General features: G+C 40.6%; 1 protein-coding gene across 2 annotated transcripts in view; it reads left to right on the forward strand.

Moving 5' to 3' along the window:
* The window catches only part of pld1b (phospholipase D1b), a 48,469-nt gene that overhangs the window by 15,470 nt on the left and 17,850 nt on the right, over positions 1-15,149 (forward strand). For both annotated transcript variants that reach the window (XM_044176060.1, XM_044176059.1), the window contains exons 2-15: positions 4,796-4,966; positions 5,067-5,230; positions 5,932-6,074; positions 6,358-6,469; positions 6,588-6,653; positions 6,813-6,871; positions 7,318-7,410; positions 9,069-9,221; positions 10,316-10,465; positions 11,101-11,184; positions 12,339-12,420; positions 13,458-13,568; positions 13,652-13,834; positions 14,508-14,727. In XM_044176060.1, the coding sequence (XP_044031995.1) occupies positions 4,828-4,966; positions 5,067-5,230; positions 5,932-6,074; positions 6,358-6,469; positions 6,588-6,653; positions 6,813-6,871; positions 7,318-7,410; positions 9,069-9,221; positions 10,316-10,465; positions 11,101-11,184; positions 12,339-12,420; positions 13,458-13,568; positions 13,652-13,834; positions 14,508-14,727 (1,759 nt within the window). In that variant the 5' untranslated portion in view covers positions 4,796-4,827. The remainder of the gene's footprint in view (positions 1-4,795; positions 4,967-5,066; positions 5,231-5,931; positions 6,075-6,357; positions 6,470-6,587; positions 6,654-6,812; positions 6,872-7,317; positions 7,411-9,068; positions 9,222-10,315; positions 10,466-11,100; positions 11,185-12,338; positions 12,421-13,457; positions 13,569-13,651; positions 13,835-14,507; positions 14,728-15,149) is intronic.

Here is a 15,149-nt window from a genome sequence, read left to right on the forward strand (position 1 = left end):
AACGAATGCAAACAAGACAACCAAGTTGTTTTCTGTTGAGGAAAATTATAAATACAGTTGAGCAATACTTCAGTATTGTTGTTTATCATCTCTCCCTATAATGAATGAATATCATGGTTAAAATTGTCATGTAACAACATTCTGGTTTACACGATATCTCATTCACTGTTTCTACTGAATAAGTTAAATTCCAATTCCACAATATGTCTCAGTGTCCAATCCTAAATATTTAGTAAAAACATTTTTTTTTAAATAGAGGATTTCTGGCACAACACTGTGTTAAACTTTTTACCTGACATTGAAAATATTAGCTAAAGAGACTCTTTGTGACACTGATCGTGTAATCGCAATGTCCGTGGGGAGTCTGACTGGACATTACTTCCTCAACTATACTATACAGTATCTAAAAATAAATTGTGAGCTAGTGTCACACCTCCATATAAAACAGGTTAACCATATCAGTACATATTTGTATACTGTATGTGAGTATTGATGTTTTGTCTTTGGGCTCCTGGATAGTGACAGCAGCTGCAGAGAGAGACGGGAAAGGCGGTGTAGTGAAAACAGCTCACAAGTTTCAGCTCTTTTTTAATTCTTTTAGTTTCCAAATCTCGTTGGAATTTGGAGAATAGGGTCAGGTTTGTATTTCTGTGTGATTTTTTATTTTTTTTTCCCCTTGCAGACAAAAGACACAGGAGTGTATGAGCACGTTAGAGTAAGTGTAACCAAGCCGTGCAACTGTCTGCAAAGATTTGAAAGAAGAAGTGAAACACAATATTTTACACATCTAGCTGCTTTGTTTTAGTCTGTATAATTTCAGTTTTCTGCTCAGTGCTGAACTTCTTTACTTTGGTTGGTCGTTTCTTTTTTCCCCTCCTTTTATTCCAGCTGGTTTTCTGTTATTTTCTAATTCCCTGCTTCACCGGTTCCACCAGGAGCTGCAGACACACCTCAGACGCACTTTCACACACATTTCTCTGTCACACTGTTTCAATACAACAGTGGCACAAACAGACAGAGACACACAGTTTCTTAATGCTGAGGATGGTTTGCATACTACAGGCTATATGCACTGTGCGTCATGGTAGTACGGTAAAGGTTGCTGCATTTGCATCATATTTGTTTGAGTTTGCAATGATAAACATTACCTGAATGTGCGGTTTTTGCACAACAGTACACTGAAGGGGAAGGCCAATATGATTTCCTGTGTGTGTGTGTGTGTGTGTGTGTGTGTGTGTGTATACAACATGTCACAAGATGAATCTTACATGAAATAAGAAAAAACTCAATTCTGAAACACAAAATTCTGTTAATTTTTCTGACTTTTCTCTAATCTTTTAATTCTGTCTTGCAGAATACTGTACTTCTACCTCTTCCAGCCTCTAAAAAGGTTTCAAATGAAATGATCTGAGAAATGAAATCCCTCTGAGATTGAACTGCTCACCATTTGTAGACATGCAATTTATTATGAGCGGTCACAAGGAGACATTACTTCATATTAAGGGGTCACAGGCAAAAATGACTATAGCAACAGAAAACATAGTCCAGAAACCCTGTTAATCATTTTTCGGGGGAAATGAATGAATTCTTCATTTAAAAGCAGGACTGAGTCCCAGAGTTTCCCTAACGAAAGGCTCAGTCTATGTTAGAGACGCTAACACTAAAAGTATTTTATTTTTCTCGCTGCTGAAAGGGAATAAACTGGCTGATACCCCTTGAGGTCCACAATTATAACAGGGAACAGGGAATTATAACAAATGTTATAATTCCCTGTTATAACATTATAACCTACATTATAACCTGTTTGACCCTAGGTCACTAAACTGGACATTAATCATTACATCGCCATAATTGAATAATTGTGCAATATTCTGTGTACTACTCCCGTGCAATATTAGTTTTCCCTTGTTAGTTTTTCTTATTTATTGTTATTGATATTATATACCTCTATTACTTTCGACAGTACATGCACCTCTGCTTATTACTTATAACTTATTTTATTACATTGTATTATTATACTGTACTATCATCATCAACCAGTAAACCCACTTGGTACTTCACACTTATTTTATCTTATACTTATACCCACCTGATACTTAATTTATTTTCTGACCTATCTATAGTGTTTATAGTGTATCATATTTTTTGCTAGTACTTTCTCCTGTGTGCACTGACGTAAAGGCAAGCTACTGTAACAAAGAGTTTCCCTTCGGGGATCAATAAAGTATTTCTGATTCTGATTCTGATTTGCATTGTGCCAGAGATGAGAAGAATGATGTTCATTTTATCTCTGTGTTTGTAGTCTAGAGATGGGCGATTAAAAGCAGGAGGAAACCATCATTGTTTGCTGGTCAAGAAACAGCTCTTGTGTGTAAACTAACTGTTCTTTACAATTCAAAACTTTTGCCTCCAGTTTTGAATTCTAGGCTCATAGCTTTTTAAAAGAGCAGGTAAGGGTTCAGTGTCTCGCTCAAGGGCACTTTTACGGGACTTTATGGCTGCTGATGGACACTTATTGGTCTCTGCTGGGTTCAGACTTGTTGATTTCCCGGATATGGGACAGTCTCCCTGCCCGCTGTGGTTGGTGGTGGTGTCGTATGGAGGAGGAAGTGAAAGCAGACAGAAACCAGTCAAACCGCAGTTTAACTCTCTGCAGAACCAAATAAATTGTAATTTTCTAAGAAGTACACTTTAGAAACTTATTTAGAGGTTGTGAGGCAGGAAATTCGTCATACATGAGAGATCTCCTCAACTTCTGCTCATCTGACAGCTTATATACTGAACAACAATGAAGCGATAGCTTGAATTGTAGAAGGTTACTCTAACTAACAACGTTTTATACAGTGCACTGATTTGAATAAATGTCCAGAGATATATATATTTTTTTTTAAGCATCGATGGTGTTTTGTTGTGAAGTTATAGCAGCCGTTGTGGAGTGTTATGATATCATTTTATTCAGTTTCCCTTCGTGTTGGAACTGGCTGGACTAGTTTAGATGTGTTTGCAGAGAGGTGAGCAGAAATACAGTCAGACGTATGTTGGCCTCATGTTCAGAGAGACTGGACTGTAAACTAAATGTCACAGGTCTGATCTCTGTAAGAGCCACTGTCCATACAGACTGAATCTCCACCTGGTCACTCTGGATAAGAACGGCACACCTGGAATAGGAAGTTATATTTTTTGACACCACTGGACCAATTTTGAATGAAAACTGGGGAGATGACACATCGCAGCACATGGTGTTTCCATGTGCAAACCAAAAACTGTACGGTCGGACGATGCGGTCGTGATTTGAATTTCAGAGTATTGAAGTCAAATGTGAAATCCATGTGAAATGGACACTGTTTGACCTACTTTTTTCCCCTCTCCACACACACTTATATTGAGGAATGTGGTTAAAAAGGCCTCCGCTTCCTGCGCTTCTCCTCTGCTAATCCTGTTGTTTGGATTAGTGTCTCATCTGATGTGATCTGAGAGGAAGGAGAGAAAGAGATGGATGGAGGAGCTGCAGGTTGTGAAGATAAAACAGCAGCGGGGAAGAAAGCTGACAAGCTAAGTGACATAAGAAGAGTTTAAAAGGAGTGATGAAGTCCATCAGAAAGACAAAGAGAGTTTGTTTGATGACCGATAAGATATTTGGTTTTTGCAAAAGTGATGGTTCTAGTGCAGAAGCTGCTGTTTAGTTTGACAAAAAGTTTATTAGTAAATAGTTTGATAATCGTTTGAGTCATTTTTCATGTAAAAACATTTCATTGTTCCAGCTTCTCAAATGTGAAGATTTGCTGCTTTTCCTTTTAATAATTTTAGTAATTGTAATGTTTTGTTAATAATGTTGAGGTTTGGACTCTGGGTCATTGTGACGGCATTTCAGAATTTTTACCAACCAATCGATCGATTAATGGAGAAAATAATCAGCAGGTTAATCCAGAATGAAAATCATCATCAGCTGCAGTTCGATACAAAATGAGCTCCAGCTCAACCAGCTGCAGCAGCAACATCCTGCTTTTACATTAATGCACGAGGAATAATAATCTGATGATATGATATATAATAGTACAACAGTCACAGGGACATTTTACTGCACTGAGTACTTTTACCTTTAATACTTTAAGTACATTTTCCTGGTTATACTTTTACTGAAGTAACATTTTCAATGCAGGACTTGTAACACTGTCAGTAATTGCAGAGATAACAGCAATAACTGATACGGTTAAGTCACAAGAAAAGCTACAAAGTGTTTGTATTATTGAAAAATTAAATACGCCCTTCGTTTTTGAAAACGTGCCAGGCCAGTGGCACCAAAACATCCACAAATTTGTATCTGGTGACCTTAAAGAATCTGAAAGCATGGTGTCAGTGTTTCTCTAGAACATTAAATATTCATGACAGCAACAATCAAAATTAAAGTTCAGAAAGCTTCCACCAAAAATGGAAGTTTTGTTGGGAAACTACCTCAAAATGACTTATGTTGCTGCCCTGCTGGACACTATTCTCGTGGTCTCGCCTCATGTCCAGTCCTCAGTTAAGTTGGCGGGTAAAAGGTTATCAAAGCTGGAAGTAGATCAGAGTAGGACTGCTGCTCTTTCATGTTGAAATGAGCCAGTTCAGGGGTTTGGGCATCCGATTGGGATCTGATCTTCAAGGAAGAGCTGTGGAGAAGGACGCCTTGGTTACTTTGGTTGTCCTGTGCCACCACTTGGGCCTGAAAACACACAGGAAAATGGAAGGATGCGATTCAAGTTTGACCCTTATCTTTGGTTTAACACCTCTTTCCCCTCCTTACCTGACTCTCCAGGTGAGCCCCAGGCTCCAGACTGAGTGCTAGCCATGCTGCGGCAGTCCAATCCGACCTCCAGCACCTTGCATCTGGTTGCCAACGATATGACCGGCATCATGGAGAACCTCGACACCCGCGAGCTCCACCTGGAAGATGGAGAGTACGACACAACCGACGCCAACTCCCCAGGTGTGTGCATTTTGTCAGCGTGTTATTCATCTAACATCACTACACATACTGTATCTGCCTGATATCTGATGTTTGTATATCTGCTGGTGTTTTTCTGCAGCGGAGCATTTGCCTTTCATAGCGATCTACAACACGGTGGGTTTCAAGGAGCCCGAGGCCAAAGTCTTCCTGTCCTCTCCGATCACCGCCAAGATCCTGGAGGTGGAGCGGTTCACTTCGGCTCAGGACCGCTTCAACATCACTGCGCAGAGGAGCGTCAACAAGGTGCACAAAGACACACTTAACCCCCCTGACATTTCACTCTTTACAGTTAAAGAGTAATAATAATGTGCTGAATAATTAAATTTACCATGTTCACCATCTTAGTTTGGCACTAAACACAAAGTACAACTGAGGCTGATGGGGATGTCATTAGTTTGCAGGTATTTGGTCATGAACAGAAGTGTTGGACCTGATGATGGCTCTAGATATTACTGCCGGCTGAGGGTCAGTTGTGTTGCCATTTCATGGTGTTACATGCCTATTAGACAGCTTGGCACATGCACTGTACTGCACTATAAAGAGTTAAGTCCACAGACTAGCTTGTTGGCATACTAACTTCCACACCAAGTGCTCAAGCTGTAAAGACCAGTCCACACCTTTTCACTTGAAGTTTACAAACTTTCTTGTAAACAGTGTCCCAGTCCCAATCCCAGTCCCAGTCCCAGTCCCAATCCCAGTGTCAATCAGATTTATTTCTCTTTTTAATATCGTCAGCCAAGAGAGTTTGAAAAGTTGCTAAAACTCACCAAGGGGCCAAAGTTGCAGAAGCAATTATCAGTCCTATTCGGTTTAATTTTTCAAAGCGTTCAAATAATTTAACAGCTAAATGCTGATTCTTAAAAATGCCAAATGAGGAACCTTTTTATAAAATGTAAAGCATTAAATGTCAGTATCTAATCGAAGTATCTGTGCTGTGTGCTCAGTCAATGCCGTCGGTGTTTAAGATTGAGCTGAAACACGGGGAGTTTACATGGCTGGTGAAGAGGAAGGAGAAAAACTTTATGGATCTCCACAGAGAGCTGAGGACGTACAAGACCTTCCTGAGGCTGCCGCTGCCGTCACGCAGGTAAACACATAAACCTTTTCTTGTTCTGGATTAGAAACTCAGATTAGGGGCGATGTAAACAGGTGGAGACTGACATTACATTGCAGGTGGCTGGATCAACTTTTAACACATCAGACCTGCAAGTCTCAGCATACGGTGCTTTCTTGTTGCCTCCATCACCTAAACCTTCCAGAAAGTTGCTAAAACTACATTAGAAATAAATATTTTGTTATAGTTTCACACTCTTTGGTCCTGGGATTTGAACCGACAACCTCTCAGCTGCGCTCGTCATTTCTCTCTGCAGTCACACGGTGAAGAGGCAGACGGTGACGAGGAGCGAGGTGAGGGGGATGCCGAACCTCCCCAGAGTAGGAGGAGACGATCTGGGCAGAGAGGATCAAGTTTCCAGTCGCAGGGTACACCTTTTGCCAGAGCCGCTATCATTCATCAATCTCTCTCTTGCCTTCATACTTGTTGAAATTTAATTTTTTTGTATTGGCTGGCTGATATTTATCTAATGTGTGTTTGTTCCAGAAACAACTGGAAGATTACTTGAATAACCTGCTGAAGATGCCGATGTACAGGAGCTATCACGCAACGGTAAGGACAACAGTGGTGTTAAAAATCTTGGAAATGCCTGGAAAATGACAAAATAGACCATAATGTCCTGGAAAAGATTTTAATGTGCAACAACAGGCAGTTTAAGGTTGTTGGTTTCAGATTTAGCTATGCATAGAAACCCTTATTTCTCTCTTTCAGATGGAGTTCATTGATGTTAGCCAGCTGTCCTTTATCCACGATCTGGGACCGAAAGGCTTGTAAGAACAACTCTCTTACCTTTCCGTATTTAAATCTCACACTCAACCCTGAAAAATACAACAAACCTCTACAGTTTTGGTGAGAAATTTCCACTTAATACCAGTTTAATGTGAATGGTTTCAAGAAGACCGGTATTACGTTGAACATTAAATTGATGTCCTATTTTAACATGATGATTCTTTTACTGAAACGTTTATATGAAGAAAAGAAAATTTATTTCAACTCCTTAATATCCAAAAATGTGGAATTCTAGCAAAAAAAAAGAAGTAATATATAAAGCACTTCTAATAAGAAAATCAATGCTAGATAAATTAATGTGTAAAGAACTTGCCAAAACTGGCCTCAAATTTCCTTTCCCCAAACCAGAAAACAACGTGCTACAATATCTTATCCAAAACCTGCATCACTATTCTTTGGTCAGAACAGCAGCTTTCTTATCTTTCAGAGAAGGAATGGTGCTGAAGCGATCCGGCGGCCATCGGATCCCCGGGTTGAACTGCTGTGGTCGCAGCAAAATCTGCTACCACTGGTCCAAACGGTCAGTGAACACTAACAGTCACAAACACAGACATGAGACTGACGATGGAGGATGTTTTCCTAAAATTCGGGCCTTGATTCTGAAGTCGCAGGTCAGGGACCAGGTCAGGCCAGAGATTAAGCCTGGCCCCCTTTCCAGCACTCGTACCAATGAATCAGAGTCACAAAGCACCCAAACAGAATCACAGGAGAAGGTCCAAGTTCGATGCATTAGAGTTTATTCTTTCACAAGAAGTAAACCCGTGCAGGTCCCGGAGCCGAACTGAAATCAAACGATTCTGCATCATCTTTTTATAGTATAAAAAGATATAGTTAAGTCCCTCCTACTGGGAATTTCCATACCTGCTTTTCTTAAAAACTTTTCAGATCATCTCTGGATATAATGGTATATCGCCAACCTTATTTGGGCAAGAGGGTTGCCCCTTCCTGTCCCCTTCTTGACCCCCGTACTGAGTCTACTGGTGTCTCGCTGGTCCTGTTTTAACCAATTCAGGCTCTTTATAATATTATTTACAGAGACCAAACAAATCCCACCGTGAGCAAGCACAATGCAAATACCACCTCAAATGTTTAAAATAGTAGAAATGTAATTGAAGTGTTTAATATTAATAAATTAATAATAATAATAATAATAGGAATGACAGCTATAGGAAAAATAATGTAAGTATTAGTAGCAGAGCCAATAACAGCTGTAGTAGCAGCTGTCGAGCAGGAACACGGGGCAGCAGGGGCAGCAGGTGGCCCACAACCACAGATCCAGAAGAGAGAAGATGTCGAGTTAGTAACATCCAGTAATGGGATAAAAATGCATACAGATGGAGAGAGGAAAGAGGTGCATCATGGGAAGTCTCCCGGCAGTCTAGGCCTATAGCAGCATAACTAAGGGATGGTTCAGGACTCACCTGAGCCAGCCCTAACTATAAGCTTTATCAAAGAGGAAAGTCTTAAGCCTACTCTTAAATGTGGAGATGGTGTCTGCCTCCTGAACCCAAACTGAGATCTGGTTCCACAGGAGAGGAGCTTGATAGCTGAAGGCTCTGGCTTCCAGTCTATTTTTGGAGACTCTAGGAACCACACCATGTGTTTTCCCCTATGCCTTTGTCACACTCTACACATTTTAACCCTCTTTATCTTCAGCCAGGTGCATTCAACATCACAATTTGTCTGGGCGTGTCACATTAGTTTCTGTGTTGATTCAAACAACATTATGAGTGCACAGGTAAACACTGTTAACAGTGTTAACATACAGCACATCTATGGAAGATAAGTAATGTCATACAAATGCAAATGCGATTAAACTACGTCAGTTCCTATTGGTTATGATTACTTTTTACTTAACTGCTGAGATCTATGGACACATTGACATTAGCAGACCAGAGTACAGCAGGACAGCAACAAAGCAGCCAATCAAACAGGTTGAAAACTGATTTGAAGTAGAATATTACATTTTGTACTCAAACCTGGATGTAGTCGTACGTTTGATGTTGCAGAGAAACTTCTAGGTTCAACTGTGACTTTGATTTTATGCGCTCAAATCCAGCTCCGTTTCCAACTAAGTCTTTTAGATAACGTGCTTGTGCTGGGGTTTTGGTTGCTGCCTGTTTTGTATTCTCTGGGTTAAAATATTAAACTTTCCACTGCGTTGTGTTTTGTGTGTAGCTGGCTGGTGGTGAAGGACTCATTCTTGCTCTACATGAAGCCGGATTCGGGTGCCATCTCCTTTGTGATGCTGGTCGACAAGGAGTTCCGCATCTTAATGGACTCCAAAGACACGGAGACCAAACACGGCGTTCGCATCGACAGTCTGTCCAGGTGTGTGGCACGTGTACTTTATATAACTGTTACTTAAGGTGCTTGTACTGTTTCCAAATCAAGTTACGTTTCTGTACAAACTCAGAAACAACAATATCAATGAATAGTTCTTTATCTAACTCAAGTAAACAGCTTTATTGGACTCTTTACAAACCACATATTCTGTAAAACAACTTTACATTTACCTTAATCTTTCCTTAAATTATGCTAAACTCGATTAAAATTAGTTAAGGGTTAAGGGAGTTATTAATAGAGAAGGACTATACATACATTTGTAATTAAGGCCACATTAAAATTAGACAATTTTTTAAAATTTAAACTACCTTACACTCAAAACACTTAATTTCTCAATTAAATTGTTTATTATATAGCTCTGGGTCTTTGCCTTCAAAGCAAGAAACGTAACTTTAATTTACTTTACTTTACAAAACCAAACCACAGATCTTTAGTACAGTCAAATGTTATGTCAGGGGTTAAGTAATTGACTTTAACGTGTCTTTTCTCACACCGTTAATAACCCTGTTAACCTCCACAAATTGCATAAAAATAATTTTATTTATTTCCTAGTCTCTGTGAATCAACTACTAAAGAAATCCTTTACAATCCCATGAAACTAACCCAGAGCCATAGACATTTTTTTCCAAAGCCGCAGCATTATCCTTGATCTAACGGAGAAGGGAAGGACATTTTAGGGATGAAATGATGTTTTGATTTGCTGGATCTAAACAGATCATTTCGTCCTTGTAAACACAATTATTAGCCAGCAGCAAAACATTGAAGAGCTGAGAACGTTTGCTTTTATCGACTGTTATTACTGTCCAAGGAATTACAACATTTATAAGTTTGATAAATTTTACAGTGTAAGTCACAGGAAAACCAATCAGATCATAAATTCAACATGAATAGTCAGAGATAAAGTGATATTTAAATAAATAAAATGTTTTTAACATTGAGTTCAGAGCTTATTGGTCTCAATATTGACTAACAGCGAATGTAAACCCTTTGCACACGTTCATTTTATAAACATAAATACAATTAAAAGGTGTGTGTGTGTGTGTGTGTGTGTGTGTGTGTGTGTGTGTGTGTGTGTGCAGATCATTGGTGCTGAAGTGCAGCAGCTACAGACACGCCCGCTGGTGGGGTCAGGCCATTGAAGGCTTCATCCAGAAGCACGGCTCGGCCTTCCTCACCGACCACCGCTTCGGATCCTTCGCCAGGGAGGAAGTGAACATCCCCGCCAAATGGTAACCACGGCAACAATCTGACGCTGTCCACTGGTGATGTATTCACCTTTTGACATTTGTACCTGAGACCAGTGTTTGTTTTTATGCCTTTTATTGTGATTTGGGGTAAAGTGACCCTTTGATAATGAGTTTTAATGAGGAAAACCACTTTCGGGCCTCAGCATTAAATTGACACAAATTAGAGCCAGGCACCGGGGACAGATGTCGGTAAAAAAAAAGTCTTGACGAGGCCTGGTCCAGTTGAGAGTGTGTGTGTGTGTGTGTGTGTGTCTTGCTGAAGTAACCTGACACAAAGAGAGGGAAAGTGAGCCTCACCTGCTCATCACCTGTCTCCCTGCTGGGCAACACTATACTGTCTGTGAGACAGACTGTGTGTGTGTGTGTGTGTGTGTGTGTGTGTGTGTGTGTGTGTGTGTGTGTGTGTGTGTGTGTGTGTGTGTGTGCGCGCGCAGCAGAGAGGTCCACCATAAAAAGCATAATAAAAGAACAGAAGACGGACAGATTGAAAAGTGAAAGGGAGAAGTGTTTGTTTGGGTTGTTCTTGTGGCCTAAAGGTGTGTGTTTCTGTGTGTTCGCTTGTGTGTGGGTATGTGTGCATGTGCATATTTGTGTGTGTGTGTGTGTGTCTTCTACAGGTATGTAAATGGGAAAACATACATGGAGGATGTGGCTGATGCTCTTGAAGAAGCCAAAGAGGAAATATTCATCACAGACTGGTGGTAAGTGTGTGTGTTTTTTTTATGTGTTTCTTTAAAGTCCATCACACTAAGATGAGATTCTGCAGAATCAAAGTTAAGTGGTTGGAAAAAGTGGGGATTTTCTGTGTGTGTGTGTTTCAGAGTGCTGTGAGTGCACTTGGCGGTCACCTCTTGGGGAGGTTTTCTGGTCAAACAGATCAGTTACAGTCTGAGGCTCAAACTACTGTTATACTAATACACACACATGGACACATTTCAATACTACATGCCGAGTATGTGTGTGTGTTTGTGTCTGTAACTCCAGTACAATTAAACGTCCTGCAATCAGAGCTTTAGTTCAGTAAAGTGTTCAGTGTTGGCATTGGCAGCTGTACTCAAGTATTCAAAAAAGAAAAGTAAGTTTTGGTGCTGGAAGAAAGCTTGGTCTCTCCTGTTTTGGGGATGTTCATGCTTTCAGATTAATTGAGGAAGGAAGGACAAAAAGAAGAAGAAGATCTTTATTTATTTTATATAGAACACTTTTCTAAACCCACGCTACAAAGTGCTTCACACAAGGCAACAACTTCACAACAAGCAGATCATAAAAACAATTTCCAATATTTAAGAGATTTATAAGAGGTCACTGATTCTGCTGACCTGATTTCCTCTGGCAGACTGCGAATGCTCTGTCACCTCTAGTTTTCAGCCGCGCCTCGCTGCCCGAGGATCTCTGGCTCGTATGCGACTAAAAGGTCAGGTCCTTAAAAGTCAACAGTAAGACCTTAAAATCAATTCTAAAACATACTGGGAGCCAGTGCAAGGAGGCTAAAACCGGCGTGTTGTGATCACTTCTCTTGGATCTTGTTAAAAGCCAGTTGGCAGCTGAGTTCTGCACAATCTGGAGCCGATTAATAGATACATTTTTGGTTGAGGCAGGTGAAGAGGCTGTTGCAATAGTCGAGGCTTGGGGACGTGAAAGCTTGTAAAATGGTCTCTGTGTCTTTTAAAGATAAAAGATTTCCAAGATGAAAACAAGACTGCACGAAAAAGAAGGAAAGCAGAAATAACAGAAGTTTACTATTAAGGGAAAGAGACAGTAGGGAAGTAGTAAGGGAGATAATAGGTGGTAGATAGATAGAAAATGAAGAAAAAACTGTTCATATATGTGATGTCTTACGGTGTGTGTTGCTCCACAGGCTGAGTCCGGAGATCTTCCTGAAGCGGCCGGTTGTCGACGGCAACCGCTGGCGTCTGGACTGCATACTGAAACGCAAAGCGGTGAGCAGGAAACTGTTTCTTCACTGGTCTGTTTTTTAGGCTGAAATCACAAAGACTGCAAGCAGGGAGAAAGTTCTGGCCTCTATCAAAAGTTTAAAAAAAACAACCTAAAACTGACTTTTTTATGCATTGTGTCTTGTTGCGTAGCTAGGAAGCATCTCGCCAAATATCCAGCAGTCATCTGAGGTTGCTTCACAGTTACAGAGCTGGAAACTTCACTCTGAAAACAGAGCTTCTGAGATGTTTTGTTTAGTGTTTTGGTCCAGTTGTTGTTGGTCAGTAAACACCAATTCTTGTTTTATATTTCAAACAAGAGTCACGATCGGTATGTACCTCTGATTATGCTATGCTAGCAGTTTCCCCCTCCTACCAGTCTTTATGCTAAGCTAGGCTAAATACATCACAGAGACACCTCTCTACTGGACAAACAGAGATGAACTCAAATTGATCATCTAATCGAACTTTCTGTATGACGGCAAAGTCTAAATGTTGGAGTGTTTCCTGTGAAGTTTTCTTATAAACAAACTCGCGGCACCCGTGTGCACATGCATGTGTGCCCTCACACCCATGCACAACATAAACCAAACGGGGACCAAAACCATCGTGCTACTAGAGGTCAAAAGCTCTGCAGGATCCCTTTAATGTGATAATTGTAAATTGGGGTTTTACCCTTTAAGAAGCAACAGCCTGCTGGTGGGTCAGTCAGACTCGTAATGTGCAGCCAAACATTGTTCAAACCCACAGAACTTTATTTTTTAATTCTGATGGAGATCCCAAAGCTTCCAAAGATACCAAATCTATCAGGCTGATATTGGAGAAATGTGTGTAAAATGATGCACATGATATTTCCATTAGGTGAAATGGTGCAGCCATAAAAACATTGTCAGCCTTTGGTTTGAATGTTCACTCAGTGCGATCATCATACATACTTACGAGCTGCAACAAGACGTTACAGATGACATACAGGTATTTGTGATGCGGACAGATAATGTGAAATAAGATTATTCTCTCGCATTGTGTTTGTGTTGTTTCCACAGCAACAAGGCGTGCACATCTTTGTGATGCTGTACAAGGAGGTGGAGTTAGCTCTGGGCATCAACTCAGGATACAGCAAGAGAACGCTGCTGCACCTTCACCCCAACATCAAGGTGAGTGTCTAATGTATTCCCACAGGTTTATCACACTGTACATGCATGTTTCCTGTCTGAATTTGTGACGTTTTTCTCCAAAGGTGATGCGTCACCCAGACCACGTCTCCTCCACCGTCTACCTGTGGGCGCATCACGAGAAGATCATCGTCATCGACCAATCGGTGGCCTTCGTTGGTGGGATTGACCTGGCGTACGGTCGCTGGGACGACAGGGAACACCGGTTGACGGACATCGGGAGTGTTACACGCTCACAGTTGGAGCAGGTCTCTCTCTCCCACACACACACACACACACACACACACACACACACACACACCTGAACTGACTGACGTTGTTAGTGTCACTTGATCATAGTCCAACATGTAGTGCGGACAGGATACCTGCACCACCTACCTGCCCTCTGCTTCTCTGTTTCTCTCTCGCACACTCACTTCTCCTCTTCATTTTTCTATTTCACTTTTTAAAAAGAGCATTTTTAAGAACATTTTGAAGGTTTTGAATATTCGCAAGGTCTCAAATATCAAACCAGTCAGACTCCTTTACATTTTGAATAAATAACAGTTTAAAAAGGTCTTATCAAACATCACATTGATGACAAAATCATGTATTTTCATATTCGCTGATTTTTGAAATTTTAAATTAAATCTCTAAACTCTAAAAAACTATTGAATTATCTATAAAAAAAACTGGATTGTCACAAAGCTTAAAACAAGTCCGCTTTCTTATTTCATGAAAACTTGGCATTTTCGTTCTTTTTTCCCCCAACAAGTCATCCAATCATTGATTTATTTTTTTAAAGATCATGATTTGTATAAGAAGAATGTTTTTAAAGTCTTAATTTCTCTCTTGTTTCAGTGTTGCTTTTATTTTGACTTCATGCACCTACAAAAACTTGCCGATAGCCTGATTATCGCTGCTTGTTTAAATTATTCTTAGGCTGAAGCTGCCTCTTCCAATATGGCTGCCCCAGCCAACGGCAGCAGCGCCGCCTCCCACAGTAACGGGAAGGGCATTTTTACAGTGACGGACTCAGTGGACCAGCCCAAGCTGAAAGGTCAGGGGAGGATGAAGAGGACCAAGTTCAGCATCAAGAAACAACTGCAGAAACACGGGCTCGCCCAGGCTGACAGCAACAGTGACCAGGAGAACGAAGAGAGTGAGTGGTGTAGTTATTTTAACACTATTTAATATTTTTGTCTCGTGTGGTAGAAAAGTGATAGCAAACGTGATTGGAGCAGAAAGGTCAGTAAAATAAAAATTTGTATTTTTTTTTCTTGTACTTTAATGTTTGTCATTACTAATTTTTCTACAGTGCGTCACTAACACAGATGTTTATTTGCAACAGCTGGCTTAGTGGTGAGGTTGTGCACCCTCTGGCAGCCATGCAGGAGGTCACTGGCTCTATAGGTCCCAGTCACAGCAGAGTTCAGGTCGTCCAGACGTGGCAGCAAATTCAGTTTATTTGAACAAAAGTGATCAGAGGATTTGCTCATGGCAGTGAAGTAAATCAGTCCAGAACTTTTACATCAAGTTCAATTTTCATCTCGTCCTCAGTCATATGTCTTCCATTCGCAGTTG

Source organism: Siniperca chuatsi, linkage group LG19 (assembly GCF_020085105.1).
Source record: "Siniperca chuatsi isolate FFG_IHB_CAS linkage group LG19, ASM2008510v1, whole genome shotgun sequence".
NCBI lineage: Eukaryota > Metazoa > Chordata > Actinopteri > Centrarchiformes > Sinipercidae > Siniperca > Siniperca chuatsi.